Genomic DNA, 19,898 nt, shown 5'->3' with positions numbered 1-19,898 from the left:
AGTTCCATGTGTCAATAACTCTGGGAACAACTTTTCATTTAATCTTCCTCCTCCACCTCTGTGTTCCCTAGCCTGAGAAACTGCTGATGGTAAAAACACCTCCCCTACATGCACAGGCAAGACGCACCCTTGCTAATTCACAGGAGCCAGCAGCTTTGTTTTCTCTGCATTTTTTCCCTTAAAGCAAAAAAAAAAAAAAAAAAAAAAAGTCTGGGTGTGGTGCACACAGTACAGGGGCTTATAGTCCCTGTACTTGGGAGGCTGAGACAGGAGGATTTCAGGTTCAAGGACAGCCTCAGCAAGTAGTGGAACTCATCAACCTATCAAGACCCTGTTTCCAAATAAGAAATAAAATCGGGCATGGGGTTTAGTTCAAAGGTTGAATGGTAGAATGCCTCTGGTTTCAATCCCCAGTAACACACACACACACACACACACACACACACACACACACACACGCCTGGGGATGTAGCTCAGTGGTAGAACACTTGCCTAGAATGCACAAGGCCTTGGGTTCAATCCCCAGGACCTTATAAATAAACTATCCATTCACAACCCTTTCTTAGAAGAAAATACAGATTCTGGGGAACACCTGGCCTTTTTGGAACTAACCAATGTCATCTTGAGCCCTTGAGGATAGCTGCTCCTAGGTCCGTATTCTGAGGGTTTCCCACTCTCTTTCAGTCTGGACAGTCTCTCAGTTCTCTGTGGCCCTGGCCAAAGCCCTGTCCCCAATCCTGACCCAGGCTTCAGCTCACAGAGCCGCCACATTACCACCCTCCTAGCGCTGGTATGTACCTGCAGTGCCCTAGAAAAGACAGCCCACCCCTCTCACCATCATCCGAGAGTCAGTCTTCAGCTTCCCTCTCCCCATCTTTTATCCACAGAGGTGAGGGCTGACATTCCCCTGGACCCTATCCCTCTGCCTGCTCCTCAGCATGGGATACTGAAGGTGAGGAGGGGATTCCATCAGGAGGTATGGGCATCTCAGTAAACCTGGCCTGACCTGACAGTTCAGGGCCTGGAGAAAGAAAGACAGGCTGTGAGACCCCTCCCTGTGAGGTTCAGACCACCCACAGACTCCATCAGTCCAAGCTTCTGTAATTCTGAGATGAGAAAAAGTGGTGGACATGGCAGGAATACACTCAGATACTGAGGCAGGAAGGGGACAGGGTACTGCGGCTGCTCTGACTTCTCAGCACCTCCAGTTTCCCTTCCCAACTGGTCAGGAAAGGCTTTTCCCAGCAAGTGCTAAAGTAAGAGGCCACTGAGTCTCCTGCTACTGACCAAGGCCCTGGCCAGATACCTCCTCCCAGCCACCTACACACCCATTCTGAAGGCCACTCAGAATGACCATTGTTCTGCAGTCTGGGAAAGAACCACTCAATCCTCTCGCTTCCAGGCACAATCAGAAATGTGCTCAGGAAGCCAGGTCATCTCTGAGAACAAATGGCAGACCCTTGGTGCTGTCCATAGCCAGAGGGTACCAGCTCCAGCCTGAGGCTGAGGGCACAGAGGGGGCAGGGAACAGGCCCTTAGGCCCCCAGTCTTTCCTGTGAGCCGCAGAGACTCCCATCTCTAGGAGGCACCCGGGAGTCCTGGCCCCCTCTTGCCTACTGTGTGGGTGGGGGTGCTGGGGACTGCTGCTGAGTTCTTCGGCCATCCTGACCACCCCCTCCTGGCCCTTATCTACGTGGCCTCCACCTCCCGGGGTGTCCGATTACGTTCAGCCTGCACTCTGCTCTTCACCCTCTTGCCCAGCTCCAGCCCTGCCCAGCTCTTGCCCTTAGCCTGCTTCCCCCTCCGGTAGCCTGAGCGTTCCCCAATGCCTGTGCACCACACACGCTCACAGTACTCATCCACCCGGGGCAGGTTGGCGAAGCCAGTGAGCTGCAGGATATCTTTGTACCAAGTTTTGGGTAGGGCAGAGGCCAGGCCTCCATGGGCTCGGGACTCGTCTGGCCTTGGCTCCCGAGGGAACAGGCTGTCTAGCTGCGAGGCTGCGATCACCTCCAGGGCCAGACGGACCACAGTCTGGGAGAAGCCATACTCCAGCGTCGTGCAGGTGTACGTGCCTGTGTCGAAGCGGCTAAGGCGACGGAACAGCAGCCCCTGTTCTGTCTGCAGGACTCGCTCATCTGTCTTCACCTGCCGGGCAAGTGAAACGACATGGGGGATGTGAGAGGAGAGTGCTCAGAATCTATACCATCAGCATCTTCCCCCAGCAGAATTTTCTCTATTTTTATTTTTGTGGTACTTAGGATTAAACACAGGGGCATTGTACCTCCAAGCTATATCCACAGCCTTTTTTATTTGCGATCCTCCAGTCTCAGCTTCCCAAATGCTGGGATTATAAGCATGTGCAACCACACCTGGCCTTATTTTTTGTTTTGAAACAGGTTCTCTCTAGGTTGCTAGGAGTCTTGCTACATTGCTGAGGCTGCCCTTGAACTGTCCCAGCCTCCTAAATACTGGAATCACAGGCATGCACCACCATATCTGGCTTGCCCTTTGCATGTCCAAGATTACCCTTGAGGGCCCAGTGCTTGCCATCCTCCCCTTTCCAGTAGGGGCCAGCAGCTTGGCAGGCTTAGTCTCTAAACTGTGAGCTAGTCACAGCCAGTGAGCAAGATTATAATAACTGGCGTTTCCTCTCCTCAGAGGCCTGGGACCTCAATGCTGGTCTAGGAGGGCCTCTGCACACATACCCCGGGAGCAATGGGACTATGAGGGTATCTCCAGGCTTTTATTCCAGGGAAAGGAAATCTTCCTCCACTGTACTACACATGTGCATATACTCATCCGCACCAGGCACACTGGGCCTTCTTGTCTTGGTCACTCCCACCATGATGTGAAGCTGACAGCCCCAGCCTGGGGTGGGCTATGTGCCCACTCCGGAATAGGAAACAGGAGTGCATCTCCCTAAAGCCTGTTTGAACTCAAGTGTGCATCTGTGTGCTGAAGCTGGACTGCCTGGGTGGTTGGTGTTGTGTAACTTCATCTGTGACCCCAAGGGGTCTCTTCAGTGCCCAGCCCAACAGCTGGCCCGAGGCTGTCCTCCCGCAGTTCTCCAGCAAGAAGGAGAGCCCCTCCTGTGATCCACCCCCTTTCTCCTCTCTCCTCCTCTCCCCTCCCCTTCCCTTTCCCTGTGGGAAAATGGTTCCTCACCCTGCCCAGCCCCTGCTCAGCCTCAGGCCCCAAGCTAAAGCCGTCTCAGTGAAGAGGGTCAACAAAGACCTTCCTAGTGAGAAGAAGAGGGCCTGGGCAGGTAGCTGGTCTCCCAGAAGGAAATATAGGGCCAGGAATTGTGTACAAGATCTAGTTAGTGATCAGGGACCCAGGCCTGGGGAAGAGAAGGATCAAAAACCCCTGGGGAAGAGACCCCTTCAAAGCTGAGCCTTATTTGCAAGCATGGAGGATTTCAGCCCCCCCCCCCGACCCCTCTCCTCCTCTTCTGTCTCTGCTACCCATTTCTCAGACTGGGAGAGTTCAAGCCACATCTGACTGGCATGCCCAGGGGAGAAATAGAAATAGAAACACCTCCTCCATGGCTTCCCAGGGTTATAATGCACTTTTCTTTTCTTAGGTTGATCTTGACAGGTTTCCTCTAGAGCCCCTTTCTAGGGCTCAGCGCCTGGGGTTCAGGCAGAAAAGTGCCACCGGGAGGCAGAGACTTCACTTACCTGGTCAGGCTCCTTGTCCTCCGGCCTCTGCAAGAACCAGCGCACGGTAGCCTGTGGGGACTTGGGCAGGCACTCCAAGAGGGTGCTGTTGTGCTCTGTGCCAAAGACTCTGGTGGCCGCCAGTCCTGAAGCCTCCTCTGCACATGGGCCCAGGTTGGCTCAACTTGGTAACTATAGAACCCAAGCCCCTGGGACCACCTACCGACTCCTGCAGCCCACCATTGACAAGGACTTAGGTGTCTATCAGTTCCCAAGCCACTATGTCTGAAGACCCTGCACCCACACACCAACTAGAGCTGCACAGACAGGGAAATTGAGGACTCTTACAACAGGGCCAGTCTGAGGCCACACTTAGTAGGGATAGAGCCCAGGGCACAGGGTAAGTAGGGCACTGTTAGGAGCCCCAACCTCCCTGCCACTCACCATCCTGGTGCTGGCCCTGGCACTGCAGGGCAGGGTTGCCATGCCGGATGTCCTGCCGGCGGAACCGGCGTGTGCCAGGGCTGGGACGGTAGCGACTACAGGAGGTGCCATCCCAAGCACAATATGGGTCCCGGGCCAGGCAGCACTCCGCGCAGGCACTGCCATAGGTCTCACACTGGTGCAGCCGCAGCCGAGCCACACCCAGCTGAGAGCCAACATACAGCATTTGCTGGGAAGGGACACAGGCAGAGCCCACGGTAAGTCTGGGCTCCAGCAAGGAACAGCCAGGCTCTCCAGCCCCTTGGGTCCCTCAGACCCTAGCTATTTTTACAAAGTCTTCCAGGACCTCTCGGATTTATGAAGATGTTTACCACCCACCTGCTATAGAGCAAATCCTGCGCTAAAATGCAGAGGAGATGGAAGCAGCCCAGGGGCTTTTCTATAAGGGACTTCTCCTGGAACTCCCCGCTGCCAAGCTTGGCCCTCTACCCAAACGGCCTTTACCTGACTAGCCTCTTAACTTCAGAGATGTACCTTGCTTTAAACAATCCTGGTGGTTGGGGATTTGGCTCAGTGGCAGAATATTTGCCTTGCACATTCAAAGCCCTGGGTTCCAGTCTCAGCCCAGAAAAAAACAAGCTCAGTACAAAACTTAGATTTAGGGCTGGTGTCCTAGCTAATGGTAGGGCACTTGCACAATGGCCCTGGGTTCAACCCCCAGTACTACAAAAGAAAAAATAAAAAAAAAAAAGAACTAAGTTGGAATTTACCCAAAAGTAAACTCAGACCTATATGATATTTGCAAAAGGACACATAGTAGGCCTCTAAAAAGTAGTTCTCTTGTTTGATTTAAAAATCTGAATTTTGGCCCAGCCCAGTGGCACATGCTTGCAATCCCAGATATTCAGGAGGCTGAAGCAAAAGTGTTGCAAATCCAAGGCCAACCTCAGCAACTTAACAAGACACTGTCTCAAAATAATAATAAAAAAAAATTTAAAGGACTGGGAATATAGCTCAGAAGAAGAGTGTTCCTGGGTTTAATCTCCAGTACTGAGGAGGAAAAAATCCAGATTTTGTTTCCAAGCACATGTCACTTCCTTTAGGAGCTGGTCTTTTTAGGTCTCCCCTTATCTGAACATTGACTATGCACCTGCCATTGCCCACCATTTCCCATGTATGAAGCCCGGCCACACCTGGGCTTTGTCCTAGGTTTGGGAACTAGACACAACTGCGCTGAATAGCGCTCCAGCAGTCAGGGCAGTGCTCAAGGGGACTGTAGCTGGCCAGGCAGAGGAGATGGGGACCCATGGGAAGGGGACATTGCTCTTACCCTTTTGACAGAGATCTCCATCTCAGTGATGGGCGTTGGCACCTGGGGATGGTATAGGGTCTCAGCATTGGGGGTGGGACCAGGCCCTCCCCTGTATTCTGTATTTCTGCTTTCATCCTTCTCCACACCTGGGTGGGAGCTGTTTATCTCCCAGCTGGTTAGGGCACCCCTTAGCACCTAAACTGGACAGTCTTTCCAAGACGTCAGTTATGAAAAAGGTCCCATCTTCCTGTAGGACTTCAAGCTAGAGGCTTGGCTAAAAGCACAGTGCTCCAGTGTTTCCTCAACAAGGAGAGACATCAGTCCCTCAAACACAGATGGCCCCCTGTCTGAAAATATAGAATCCTTGGGAGCCAAGCATGATGGCACATACCTGTAATCCCAGTCATTGGGAGATGAGGACAGAAGGAACACAGATTTGAGTCCAGCCTCAGCAACTTAGTGAGACCCTATCTCAAGATAAAAAAATAGGGGTTGAGCTCAGAGGTAGAATGCCTCTGGGTTCAATCCCCAGTACCAAAAGAAAAAAGAAAATATAGAATCTGAGAACTTGAGGTCTCAGCCAACTGTGAGTAGAGCCCTGCAGGATTTGGTCTAGGGTGCTCACCTTGACAACCCCTCCCTGGGGAGCCCAGACAACTTCAAGCCACAGCCTGAAGATCTGGGTCTCCCAGCCACTCAGAAGCATCAGCCAGACCCCTGCAGCCACACATGCCAATACTTTTACACACACACACACACACACACACACACACACACACACACCCCTGGGCTTCCTCCTGCTTCCCTGGAGTCAGCTCCAGCCCCAGGGACTGAACATGGGACCATCCCGTCAGCCCCTGCTCACCTTAAACACCTGGAGCTCCTCCAGAACCACCTCCTCAGGCTCACCCAAGCCCACTGGCTGGAGGACAATGACTTTGAGCACAGAGCCTGAGTCTGGGCAGCAGAGAAGGGGTCAGTGGGAAAAGAAGGGGCAGCCAGCACCTCCCTAGCCTGGCCACCCGGGCTCAGCCCTCCTACCAGTCCCCAGGAAGATGACATCATAGGTCCCATCTTCTGCCTCTACGCGATCCACCACGATCTGGCGCAGCTGCTGAGCTGGGCTGATCTTAATGAGGACAGGGCGGCCACGCCAAGGCCTCACAGGTTGAAACATGAGCGGGTGGGCTCGGGCGAACTGCAGCACCTCGTCTGGGTAATCCTTGGTGCTGCCAAAGGGTCGCCCCGGCTGCGCGGTCATCTTGCTAGGGCACTGTGGGTGGCAGCAAAGGGAGCCTCGAGAACGCTGGGATGGTGCACTCTTCTTCCCATCCCACCCACCCAAGCTGCTCCTGCCCCCACCAGAAGCCTCTCCTCCTCACCCCCTGCCCGCCTGGCCAAGCTCCGCATGTAAGCCCTGGCTGTTCCAAGGAGGAGCCCCTCCTGCCATCTGCTCAGGCCTCTCTTGGCCAACAGATACTCACCACACCAGGGCGAGGGAAGGGCACCTTGCCCCCATACGGACCCCACTGGTGCTGAGGACCATCTCGGTGGGCAAAGGGCCCATTGAAGACCTCCCAGATGTCTGCCATGTGATACACACAGATAGCGAAGCCCTGGAACACAGCACTGCCAAGGGCAGACAGGGACAGTCAGGCCAGGGCGGCTGCCACGGGCAGGAGAGAGGGCAGCAGTGCCCGCTGCAAGCAGAGACTGAACAAGCAGCACGGTCGGGCAGAAGCAAGGAGAGGGAGCCAGAGGACACAGCCACAGACAAGACAGGGTCACCACTAGGCCAGGCGTGGAAACAGAGGGGCCAGGACGCAGGTGCGGGGCTGGTGTGCCCACCTGACAGTGCTGAACAGGGCGAACACCTCGAGGTTCTTCCCCGCCTTGGGCCACAGCAAGAAAACATCCTCTGGGATACAGAAGAAAGCATCATGGCTACGGCCAACTGGCCCTCTCACAGGCTCTAGCCTCCCACTCCCCACACACAGGCCTGCCCGGCTGGGCCCTTACCCAGCTGGTCAAAGTGGGTCTCGGCACCACCAGGGCCAGGCACAGAGCAGACCAGCCTGGCCTTGAGGAAGGTGCTCCACTTGTTCACCAGCACTCTCTGGCCACCAACATCATTCTGGGGGGGGTGGAGCCCAGAGTCAGTGCTGTGCCCAGCGGTGGGCTCCACCTGCTTTCCGCCCTCGCCCACTGGGGAAGTATGGATGTCAGCTTGGCATCCTTGCCTCAGTTACCCTACTGCAGGGGAGCAGGTCTGTGGAAAGGGGGTGCAGTGGGGGTCTTGAACTCCACCATCCCCACATGACTCTCACCACACAGACACGGCCCACACGGCTGACGGTGACACGGCCTGGGCTGCCATCGGGCGATGGAATAGTCTCCGAAAAGAAAAAGTACACCTTATCATCGTCCCGGTCAGAGTTGTCAGGGATCCGCGTGGCCATCACAAACCTGGAGTCTGGAGGGGAGCAACACAGCAGTGCTGGTGGGGTGCCTCCAGGAGAGGACAGGGGACGAACCCGAAGGGCAGGAGAACCACATGGGCCCCTGTGGCCTCTCCTCCCTGCTCCAGCGCCCCTCCCCTGCCAGGGCCAGGGCATTTCCCAGTCAGCTGCCCCAACGAGCCTCACCATGCAGGAGGCTCTGGTCAGAGTCAGAGCGCAGGGCCGGTCGGGAACCCCCGCTTCGGAATATCATGGCCTCCCGCCCCAGGAAGTCAGCAGTGAGGCCCGTGTACAGCTCTCCCCCTGGAATTGGGATGGAACTGGGGATGCTCAGGGGAGGAGGGAGGGCCAACCCAGCCTCACCCCTCCCTAGGCCCCTCCCTGACCCCCGCCTGGGCCTGAAATCACCCACCTACAAAGGTGCTAGCAAAGGGACGGCTGGGCTCATGCGGGCACCGCCCCCGGCCGCTTTCCACACTGCTAGGCTCCAGGTGCAGCACGTGCTGGCGAGGGAAGGTGGAGGAGAATGGTCACCTGGGAAAGAGTTGCTAGCACCCCCACCCGGGCAGTGGCCCTTGCGTGCGGCTGGAGAGTGGGGGTGGGAAGGAGGCGTCTTCCCTGAGGGCCTCTCGGCGGGGTCAGCACCCTGGCACAAAGGCGCCTTTCAAGTGTCTACCCCTCTTCCTCACCCACGCTCAATGGGAAGTGTTCAGATAGCCGGGAGGAAAGGCCAGCGCCTCCCAGGCCCTCCAGGGCCGGCGCAGACTCACCTCCCCACGGTGCCCGACAGCGACCAGGGCACAGGTGGGCTGGAAGGCCCCGGTGCCACATGCCAACAGGTGGGTGCGGTTGTGAGGCTGCAGCACCCGCACAAAGTTGGCGCACTCCATCTGGCAGGGAGAAGGACGTTGGCATACTTCATCCGGCAGGGCTGAGGGCCAAGGGGCAGCTCACCAGCTCCTTGGCCCCACATCTGACCTGCCTGACCGATGGATTGGCTCCAGGGAAGTGGGGGAGAGGCAAGACGTTCTTTCCAGACTCCCCAGGACCCTGGCGGGGGTGCCTGGGGAGTGGTGCAGGCTGTCTGGGGACTCAGGGCTGGGGCTAGTGTGGTTATGGAATAGTCCCTCCCAACAGCACTCACCAAAGGGTCTCTTCCTTTTTGAACACAGTCCTCCCTCTGGCCTGGCTGCGGCAGCCACAGGACCTGAAACGCAGTCTGTTGACCTCAAGTATACCTCTAACTTCATAGCCTGCTTCTTCATCGGGCCCCCCATCTGGAGGTGCCCAGCTCTCCTCTGTTAGTTTGCCTTACCTCCCGGGGGTCTGGCCATGCCTGGTCCAGCCGCAGAGAATAGAGGGCATCACGGCCCCCCAGAAAAAGGCGGTCCCGGTATTCATCCAAATACATGGCTCGGAGGTCCAGGGAGCCCCGGGGGCCCAGGAAGATGGCAGAGCGGTTGGCAGACAGAAGGTCTAGGAAGGAGCAGAGGGGTCAGGGTCTGTTGCTCAGCCTGCTTTCCCAACCAAGGAACAGAAGTGGAGGGTCCAGCTATGCATTTACCCCATGCACACTTGTATCTGGAAATACACGCTTGTTTCCATCTGCAGGGTTGCTAGAATGCTTTCAGGACACAGCTTCCACGGGCAAGTGGGACAGAAAGCTCTGAGACCCTGCCTAGCCCAGCCTACCCAGGGTTGCTCTTGCTCCTCCAATCTTCAGTCCCTTGACCTTTCAGCTGGCACCGTCCCTCGTCCCACTTATACACTCCCCAGTCTCACAGCAGGAGGAACACCCGGCAAGGACCTGGGCACAGGGCAGACCCCATAGAGCTCCAGTTCAGGGTGTGGCAAAAAGGATTTTCCTTCCCCTGTAGACGCTGCCCATTCAGGCTCCAGAGACGTGGTGCAGGGGACTGTGGAGAGTGGTCCCAGGAATTGAGGGTCTTGATATAAGTCTTGGAATTTGTCTGGGGAGCAGAGCTTTCAAAGAACTGGCAGAGAGCCGGGCGTGGTACCGCACACCTGTAATCCCCGCACTTGGGAGGCTGAGACAGGAGGATCGCACAGATTCAAAGCCAGCCTTGGCTACTTAGTGGGGCTCTCAGCAACTTAGTGAAGCCCTGTTTCCAAATAAAATATAAAATAGGTCTGGGAGTATAGCCCGAAGGTAGAAAAACCTTTGGGTTCCACTCTCAGTACCATAAAAAGAAAAAAAAAAAGAGCTGGCAGTTCTGTATGGCAAGAAGGGGGCTCAGGCCACCCTTGGGAAGGCTCAGTGCATACTATTCCTTTCCCTACAGGGTCACCACAACCTATCCCCAAACTCATCAACAGCCTCTTTCAGGAAGCCCTCCCTGGTTAGAAACACCTTGGGGAACTCTCCTTATTGTTTTTTTCCTAGCTCGACCAGCCCTCAGAATGACAGCCCCCAGGATGGGGCCCCTTTCACCCTCTCCAGGGTGGAGCAATGTCTCCACTGAGTCTCCATAGCAGACCTGCATCCCTGCTCTGACTGGGATTCCCAGGGGACAGAGACTAACTTTCTTCTCCCCAAGAAGAATCTACCATGAGCCTGTGTGTAGGACACCTTTCCCCCACGGATCATCAGAGGGGGCCATACAGCACCATGCAGCTCTGCCAGGACAGAGCCCCCTCCCATGGCAGAGGGGAGACGGAAATGCTCTCTGAGCTTCTGGATGGAGCATAACAAAGCCAACTTGTCCAGCGGGCTGTGAGGGCAGGGCGGGGAAGGCTCTTCCTCTCCCTGCGGCTCAGAGACCAGAGGCATATGATGCTGTCCACTCCCCAGCTGTCTACTCAGACCCTCCAGACCGGCCCCTGTGCCCCTTGCCCGGGCCCTCCACTCCCACACTGAGGTCTCGCAGGGTCCCCAAATGTCTGTCTTTCTTCTCAACAGCCCCCCTCAGGTTTCCCCCATGCATCTGTCTCCTACCTCCAACGGGTCACCGACATGAGGTCCTGTTGACATGAGGTCCTGTCTCCCTCCCCGGCCCTCTGTCATCCCCAGCATCATCCTGGGTCTAAGCCTTTCCCAAGGGTGGTGCTGGGCCTGGACCATCCCCTCCAGCCAGAGCTTGTGCATGTCCTAGAGCCAGGGGCGCCCACAGACACACATGCACCCAGCAGCACTGGCCAGTACCTCTGTAGGAAAGCCGCAGGCGGGGCACGCTGGGACAGCCCCCACGGAGCAGGAGGCCCAAAAGGAGGCAGCAGATGGCCCAGGCCGAGAGGGCCATGCTGGGGACTACCGGGAGCTGGGAGCAGCCCTCTGGTCCCTCTGCTGGCTGTAACTGGCTCTGTTGCCACCAGGCCAGCCACTTATAAGTATGCAGCTCCACCCCCATCCTGGGCGGGAAGGGGGAAAGGGGCGGAGCCCCACAATCCACCTGCAGCTTCTCCCTGCCCCTCAGCGGGCCCACTCCAAGCCATGGTGTAGCATTAGCCATTGCCCCACTTTTTCCTCACTGGGGTAAGGACAGTATGCACAAAGAGAGGTTCATAAACGCAGATCTTCAGGCTCCAGGAAAGTGACGGGGTGGGGGGGGGGTGCCCGCGGGGCTTGACCAGAAGTCAGGGGTCAGAGGACTAAGGGGCCAAGTGGGGGTCTGAGAGATTCTGCTTTGCTCCCTGTCTCTTCAGTGGCAGAGACTCCTGCAAGCTGGCCCTGGTCCCAGTCCCCAGTGCTGTGATGGTCCAACCCCTGAAGCCTGGGCCAGTTTCCCTACCTCCCCCGGCAGGGCCAAAGTTGCCTTGCGGAGGGAGAGTCATTTCCAACCCAAGGAGCTCCATGTCCTGGGCAGGGGCTTGAGGTCTGGCCACAAATCACAGATCTACCATTGGCAAGAGATGAATGTCCAGGATCTTCTACCCAGGCCTGTCTCCATCTGGCATCCAGGCTCCAGAGCTCCTCTTACATCTACCAGCCCCATCTCAACTCACTGGGCTGGCTTTGGGGTAGGGACCAGGATCCAACCCACACTCAGAGTGAGCCTCCACTGCACTGCCTCCTTCAGGCCTCCAGTCCCCCAAAGGCCCAGGGCTCAGAGCCAACTGATCAGCTGTGGGTTCTTCCCAGAGCTCCATAGGCCCCACACACAGGTCACTCACTCTGCCCAGCACCCTGATGGGGGGCGGTGACTTGGAGAGACAAGACTGAGGGGCTAAATGTGAGGCAAGTGGGGGGACTTCCTCATGCTCCCTGTCTTAGAGCAGTTCCTGCTCCTGGCCCCCCAAACTCCCATCCTATCCCAGACCCCTACACGCAGAATTCTAGGCCTTAGGCAGTAAGAAAATTTCAACCTAGAGCCAACATTAGGACTCTCATATTTTAAAAACTCCAGCAGGTTGGGCATCCTAGATGGACTAGTCAGGTGGTAGTCAGAAAATTTAAGGAGGTACTCAGAAACAGGCTGAGAATAGGCTCACTTCACACCTGCCCTTTCCTGGGACCCTCTTTTGCTTCTGGGGCTCCTGCAAGGAGGTGCCACATCCCTTCCCCATTCATCCTAAGGGAAATTGGTTAGCCCCTAGGTCAGCTTGAGACAACCCCAGGGCCTACAACTCTGTCTTCCCATTCCTCTTTCCCCTAACACATACATGCCTCCTCCTGGGAAAAGGGGCTCACCTGGAAGTGGGCCAGGACCTGCTCAGAGAGACCAGTGACTGCTGCCTCTGGCTCTTCTAGGGAGCCCTGGCCAAGGCCCACTCTCTGGGTCTATCTTCTCCTCCTGGGGCCTGGGACCAGCCACTGTGGATGTAAACAGGGCTTTATAAATTGGTAAGTGGTGCTTGTGCAGGGGTTGTGATGGTGATGATTAGATAGTGGAACATCAGTGGAGCAGAGCTCTCTGTCTCCATCTCCCTGGGGAGACATTTTGGCATGTATTTCAGGCTGGGGGCCAACATCTAGCTGGCAGTTGAGCTGGACAGCCCTTCAACCAGCATGTGGCCACCAGCTGTTGGTAGGAGGCCCAACCACTCCTCAGTCTGCCAGCCCACCCTGGGAGCTAAGCTGGGCTCCCATTTGGGGCTGTGGGGAGGCCTGTGTCTATGGGGGACAGCCCACTTCATGCTGCAGAAAAGCTTGTAGCAGAAGCTGGGAGCCCAAATTCTGTTGACACACACCCCCCCTCTCTGTGCGCGGACACACACACACACACACACACACACACACACACACACACACACACACATCCTCAGTTTCTCTATCTAGAGATGGGCTAAGGACCTGCTGTAACAACCTTTGCTTGCCGGCTGCAGGTGGGAAATAGACCCCGAGGGTGCTAGAAATGTGGAGATCAATGGGCCCAGCCACGTGCATTAGTGCCATCTAGTGGGAAAGTGGGGTAACTGCAGGGGCCCCCAAAGCTGCTTATGGTGTCAGACTCTGCTAGGCAGCAATGCAGTCTCTTGGGGAGGCAGGTGGTAAGCAGGAAACCACAGTACGAAAAGGCACGGAAAGCAGGAGATGCTCCAGTGATTGCTCCTAATGGGATAAATCAAGGAGAAGGCCTTATAAAGAGGAAGCACTGTGCTGGCGAAGGACAACACAACTCAGAAGACAGAATTTGATCGACAGACCAAGATGGCGGCAGCAGCAGCCGGTATTTGGGAGAGGCAGGAAGATCCAATTCAATCCACCTTGAACTTTTGAAGAAATCTCCCCGAAAGTAGACTGCTCCTGACCCACATGCTCAGGAATTCTGGACAATATGCTATGTAAGAAAAATGTTCTAGGTGCATCGGAGGGAGCCCCTCATGGCCAGGCCGGGCCCACCGTGCTGTGCATTCCGGTAGGCCTCGGTGCTTGTGGCTGCCGGCTCTCTATGCAATGCTGGGGACCATGGTGCACTTGGAGCAGCAGATCCTGCTCTCCATAGTGAAGCTATGCACCTCTGCCTATGGAAGGGAGACAAAATTCATTGCTGCTAGGTATTGGGCTCCCAGCTTTGCAAAAGACACATACTGTTTTCTCCATATATATATATATATATATATATATATATATATATATATATATATATATATATATATATATATACAGGAACCGAAGCCTGCCACACAGCAAGGCCAGGATCAGGGCCAGCAAGGCCGGGAACAGAGCCTGCCTAGCAGTGAGGCCAGTGGCAGGGCCTGTGAGGCTGCCGGTGCTGGGGCCAGAGAGGCCGGGATCACAGCCTGCTGAGCAGTGAGGCCAGGACCGGGGCCTGCTGCACAGCAAAGGGCCAGTGGGTCCCTGCAATTGGGCGGTCAGGAAGCACTTGAAGCTGCCGCTGCCTCACCCAGTCTCTCAACAGATTCCCAGATCCAAGTGACCTCTATTAAAAAATTGGGTGTGAGTGGATCATCTCGTCAAAGTCACTCACCTTCTGGCGGTCAGGATTTCAGCAAATGGGAATCGGTGTGCAAAATAAAAGAAGGACTTCCAAGGAAGAGATAAACTGCAAATGATTGGATGTGGAGAATTGAAACTCTAATACGTTATTGAGGGGATTGCAAATTAATGCAACCACTTTGAAAAACAGTATGGAAGATCCTCAGAAGAATGAAAATGAAGGTACCATATGATCCAGGAATACCACTTATGGGTATCTGCCCAAAAGAATAAAAACCAAACTACCAAACCAATGCATGAGTATCTATGTTCATAGCTGCACAAGTCATCATTCCCAAACTATGGAACCAGCCAAGATGTCCATCAACAGATGAGTGGACTACAAAACTATGGGATATGTACACAATGGAATTTTACCCAGCCATAAAGGAGAACAAAATTATGGCATTACAGGGAAATGTCACAAAAAATAAGAAATCAGATGCTTTCCCTAATATGCGAAAACTAGAGAGAAATGGGTAATAGGAGGAACTCTAGTTGAAGAAGGGGCTCTGGAGAAGAGCAATTAAGGTGACCTATCTGAGGGGATGGGGGGGGAGATGGAAACTCTTTAAAGCACATGATGTACTTAAACACATCAAAGTCAATCACTAAATCAAGCATGGGAACGAGGGAGGGGAGGGAATGGGATGGAGATTGGATAAGGGCTAATTGGGTGATGTGTGCATGTATATCTCCACAAGTTTTTTTATTCCATTAAAATGTATGAGCCGGGCGTGGTGGTGCACGCTTGTAATCCAGCATACGGGAGGCTGAGACCTAGAGGATGGCGGTTCGCGGACAGCCTCAGCTACTTAGTGAGGCCCTCTGCAACTCAGTGAGACCCGGTTTCAAAATAAAGAATAAAAAATAGGGCAGGGGGTGTAGCTCGGAGGTCAAATGCCCCTGGGTTCCATCCCCAGACCCGCCAAAAAAAAAAAAAGATGTATGACTACAATGCACCAATAAAAATGTATTTTAAAAAAGGTAGAATTAAGCCAGGTGTGGTGGCACACACTTTTAATCCCAGCATTCGGGAGGCTGAGACCTGGAGGATTGTGGTTTGTGGACAGCCTCAGCTACTTAGTGAGGCCCTTTGCAACTCAGTGAGACCCGGTTTCAAAATAAAGAATAAAAAATAGGGCTGGGGATGTAGCTTGGAGGTCGAATGCCTCTGGGTTCCATCCCCAGACCAGCAAAAACAAAACAAAAAAAAAGGACATGGTGTGCCCTTTGGAACATCCCTCTGGGTGCCATCATCTGCAGCACACATCCTGTACTCATAGAGACGGCTCTCCTGATCTTCATTGCTGCAAGCCCACCTTTCTCCTTTCCCAGCTTGGATCCACAACCCGGCACTGTGAACATGCCCTGACAATCACTGACAGAGCCCTGCGGCCACTCTGCCCTCCATATACACCAGTCCTTCTCCTGCTCTACCTGCCTGTCCCCATCAACAAACAAACCACTCCCTAGCCTGTTCCCTCTTTAAACATACTTCCCGGGACCCCACATTTCCCCATGGCCCAGCTCCTTCTTCTGTTTCTTCCCTGTACTCTGGCTCACTCCCTTCTGCCCTTCCAGTAAGACTCTCGGCCCACTGCTCCTATTCCCCAGGAGTTTGGGGCCTCCAAGTGCCCAAGCCCCGGGATCATGGGCTGTCAGCCATGCCTCTTTCCCTCCTGAGTCCCAGATCTCTCGCTCATTAAGGGTCTCTCCCATCCATTGGCCATCTGTCCTCCCTCCCCATTTCCCTGTGAGGTTCCCAGCACCCAGTCCTCGGCCACCTCTCACTACAAACTCTCCCAGGGGCCCTCATTCATAGCCAGAGTTGGGAAAGAACTTCCTCCTGGGGTGAACCTACATTCACACTTGAATTCTGAAGCTGGGAGGCTGAGAAAAGAGGATCGCATAGGTTTGAAGCCAGCCTCAGCTATCAGCAACTTAATGAGACCCTGTTTCCAAAAATAAAATAATAAAATAGAATAGGGCTGGGGATAGAGCTCAAAGATAGAATGCCCTTAATCCTTAGTACCCACACACACGCTCACATTCTACCCTCCCTCAGTGCCAGCCTGGCTTTGACCTTTCTGCCAAACTGTCTTAGAGGCTTCTCATCTTTGGGGAATACTGGAGATTTCACCCAGGAAAATTCTACATCTTAGCTACAACCCCAGCCTTTTTTTCTTTCTTTCTTTAATTCATTTGTTCTTTCTTTCTTTCTCTCTCCCTCCCTCTCTCTCCCTTTCTTCCTTCCTCTCCCTCTCCCCCCCTTTCGTACTGCATATTGAACCCAGAGGCATTCTACCTCCAAGCTACACTCCTAGCCCTATTTTATTCTTTATTTTGAAACAGGGTCTCACTAAGAAGCTGAGGCATGTTGCAAACTTTCAATCCTCGAGTCTCAGCCTCCCAAGTACTGGGATTACAAGCATACACCCACCACACCTGGCTATTTTCTTTTTATATTTTTATTTATTCATTTTTTGCAGGTCTGGGGATGGATCCCAGGGGCATTCAATCTCCAAGCTACACCCCCTGCCCTATATCTTATTCTTTATTTTGAAACAGGGTCTCACTAAGATGTAGAGGGCCTCACTAAGTAGCTGAGGCTGTCCGATCCTGCAGTCTCAGCCCCTCGAATGCTGGGATTATAAGTGTGCACCACCACGACAGGATCTCACTAAGTTACTGAAGGCCTAGCTAAATTGAGGATGGCCTCAAACCTGCAATCCTCTTGTCTCAGTCTCTGAAGTACTGAGATTACGGGTATGCACCCCCATGCCTGATACACATCTCAACTTTGGCATGGACAAAAACTTTCTTGTAATCAACAGGTCAGAAATACTTTACCTGAACCTAACCATGAAGAAATACCAGACAAATTCAAACTGAGTGACATTCCTCAAAATCACTGGCCTGTACCCTTCAAAAGAGTCAAAGATCGCTTGCGTGGTGGTATATGTGTGCTTGTAATTCCAGTATTTGGGAGGCTGAGATAGGAAAATCACAGGTTCAAAGTCAGCTTCAGCAACTTAGCAAGACCCTGTTTCAAAATGTAAAAAAAAAAAAAAAATAGGGCTGGGAGTGTAGCTCAGTGGTAGAGCACCCCTAAGTTCAATCCCTAGTACCAAGAAGAAAAAAAAGAGTCAATATCTTAAAGGACAAGGGAAGACCGAGAAAACTTTAGATTGGTGGAGCATAAAAAGACGATAACATTAGTGTTATCTCTGACTTGTCCAGGAAAAGGACTTTAATAGAGCAATTGACAAAACTCCAGTAAGATTTGTAGGTGAAGGGGGAGCAAGTTCTATGTGCATGTATGCCACTGTCAACATGATTTACTTATGATGTGAGACTATAATGCACCAATAAAAGTATAAAAAGATTTGTAGGTGAATTAGTATTTGCGTGCATGTTAGTTCTTGTGTTTCGTCATTGTCCAGTAAATATTTAAGATGATAAAGTTTGCCGGGGGTGGTGACGCACGCTTGTCATCCCAGCATTCGGGAGGCTGAGTCTGGAGGATCACAGTTCGCAGACAGCCTCAGCTACTTAGTGAGGTCCTCTGCAACTCAGTGAGACCCTGTTTCAAAATAAAGAATAAAAAATAGGGCAGGGGATGTAGCTCAGAGGTCGAGTGCCCCTGGGTTCCATCTCCAGACCCGCACCCGCAAAATTAAAATAAAATAAAAAATAAAATAAGATGATAAAGTTTGGGAAAGCTGGCTGAAGCATAAGTGGGAGTTCTGTGTACTGTTTCTGTATATTTGTGCAAGTCTGCAATTCCAAAATAAAAAAAAATGAATGCAAAGTAATCTCCACTCCCCAATAGCTATGGGCTGAACCTGTGCTTGCCTCAGGCTTCCACATGTCAAGAAATGGCAGTGAGACCCAAACCCTAAGGGTCACCCTTGACTCCCTAGATTCTCACACTCAGTGCTTCAGCACCCTCTGCCCATTCAGGTTCCAAAGTATGCACTGAATTCACAAACTCACCTCTACCCCTCTACCTCAGAATCCATCCCACTGTGCCAAGAGCCACCAGGCCTTCTTGCCTGGCACCTGCCCCGGCCTCAGGCTTCCTCCTCACTCCTCCAAAACCCTCTGCAGACCTGAGAGAACCCCAGTCCTCAGATGGACTGAGCTACTCGAGGGGCCTAACACTGCCCGCCATGCTGCTGGCGCTCCGCTTCCAGCCCAGCTCTGCCTACCACTCCTACACCCCTCAGAGGCTTCCCAGGCCCTCCCAGAGATGGTTCCCTGTGCCTCTTCAGGCCTCACTCAGCATCGCCTCCTCGGGAAGCTTTTCTGGGTGACTCCACCTCATAGGCTCGCTATGCCGCACTAGCCCAGCACTAGTTCCCCTCCCCTCACACTTATCCCCCTCTTTGCCTTCTGGTGTTGACTGGAAACTCCATAAGGTTAGGGACAAGGCATTGCTCTCCCGTGTCCCAGCCTCCAGCCTCCTGCTGGGCACATGGTGTGAGAGTAGCCATGGTATGATGCTCGGGCAGGCTGGTCCATCCACTGAGGCCCTTCCTCCTCTCCTGAGATATCCTTCCTGGGCCACCCTGGGCGTCTGTGTAGGTCCTCAAGTTATCCAACTCCCAGGCCAGGTCTGAAGGGACCCTGCTCCACTGTTCCTAGGTCCCTCCAGGGACCAGGCAGCTCCTGCCAGCTCTTGTGTCCACGAGAGGCATCTCTAGAATTCCAAGCCTGTCTTTGGAATGCCCAGCCTGTCTGGGGAATGCCTCCGCTGGGGCAGGTGCAGGGGCTGTGGGATGGCTGGGTGGAGTGAGGACAGCTGCTGGCAATCTGGCTGAAGCCTGGGTGCCAACAACAGCTGTCCCTCCTGCAAGCGCTGCCGACACCTCCACTTCCTCGAAAACCCTACCTCCCCTCCCCAAGATGGGTGCCACTGTTCTGACTGAAGCTTCGGGTTCTTGTCAGGAAGGGAGGGCTGAACAAGAACTGGAAGTAAGGCCCATTTGGACCTGGTCCATTGGACCAGAAGTCACATGGCTGGGTTCTCCTGCAGACTTGCCAGATGGCTTGACTCTCTAGTCACAGTGCCCTCACCTGTGAAATGGGTGATGGGATGGAGAGCAGATGATACACCCCTCAGGCCTAAGAGGTCACTGAGTTTGCTGTGCAGAGGGGCACCCAGGGCCCAGTGTAGCTAACTGCTCTCTCTGAGTACAGGACTTCTAGGCTGCTGAATGGGCTGACCAAGGCAACACCCCAGAAACTTATTAAATGCAGATTCTAAGGCTGCCACAGTCTCTAGAGGCTGGCCTGCTCCAGACAGAGCCTGGGCATCAGCAGCCTTGGGGAGCAGTCAGTGGGGCACATTCTCAGAGCATGGGCATCTCTGCGCTAATGGGGCAGGAGGGGACCCTGGGGAGAGTCCACAGCCTCGGTGAACATCAGCCAGACACCAGGCCTCCAGGGAGCAAGGATTTATTTGCATCCCCCAAGATGGGGGCAGGGAAGGAGTCAGGTGGACCCGGGCTCCAGGATACACCAGGCTCAGAGCCTGGGGACCTTAGTCCCCTGTCCACACCCCAGGGCTGGACTGGACTGGGAAGGTGTGCATGGGTAGTTCTGGGTGATGTCTGCAT

At 54.0% G+C, this 19,898-nt stretch overlaps 1 protein-coding gene across 1 annotated transcript; it reads right to left on the bottom strand.

Annotated features, from left to right (window-relative positions):
* Positions 1-1,689: 1,689 nt before the first annotated feature.
* On the bottom strand, positions 1,690-11,137 carry SEMA3G (semaphorin 3G; the record flags this gene model as incomplete). The annotated part of the gene is made up of 16 exons (XM_080715998.1): positions 1,690-2,148; positions 3,684-3,820; positions 4,107-4,335; positions 5,437-5,478; positions 6,284-6,375; positions 6,460-6,691; positions 6,903-7,047; positions 7,267-7,336; positions 7,438-7,552; positions 7,746-7,891; positions 8,064-8,180; positions 8,290-8,380; positions 8,648-8,767; positions 9,022-9,084; positions 9,193-9,353; positions 11,041-11,137. 16 exons carry the CDS (start codon positions 11,135-11,137, stop codon positions 1,690-1,692), a joined length of 2,316 nt encoding a protein of 771 aa, XP_080572124.1.
* Between the last annotated feature and the right edge of the window lie 8,761 nt (positions 11,138-19,898).

This window comes from Muscardinus avellanarius, assembly GCF_963383645.1.
Source record: "Muscardinus avellanarius genome assembly, chromosome: 18".
NCBI classification, from domain to species: Eukaryota; Metazoa; Chordata; class Mammalia; order Rodentia; family Gliridae; genus Muscardinus; species Muscardinus avellanarius.
This window is presented reverse-complemented; position numbering and strand designations above follow the sequence as displayed.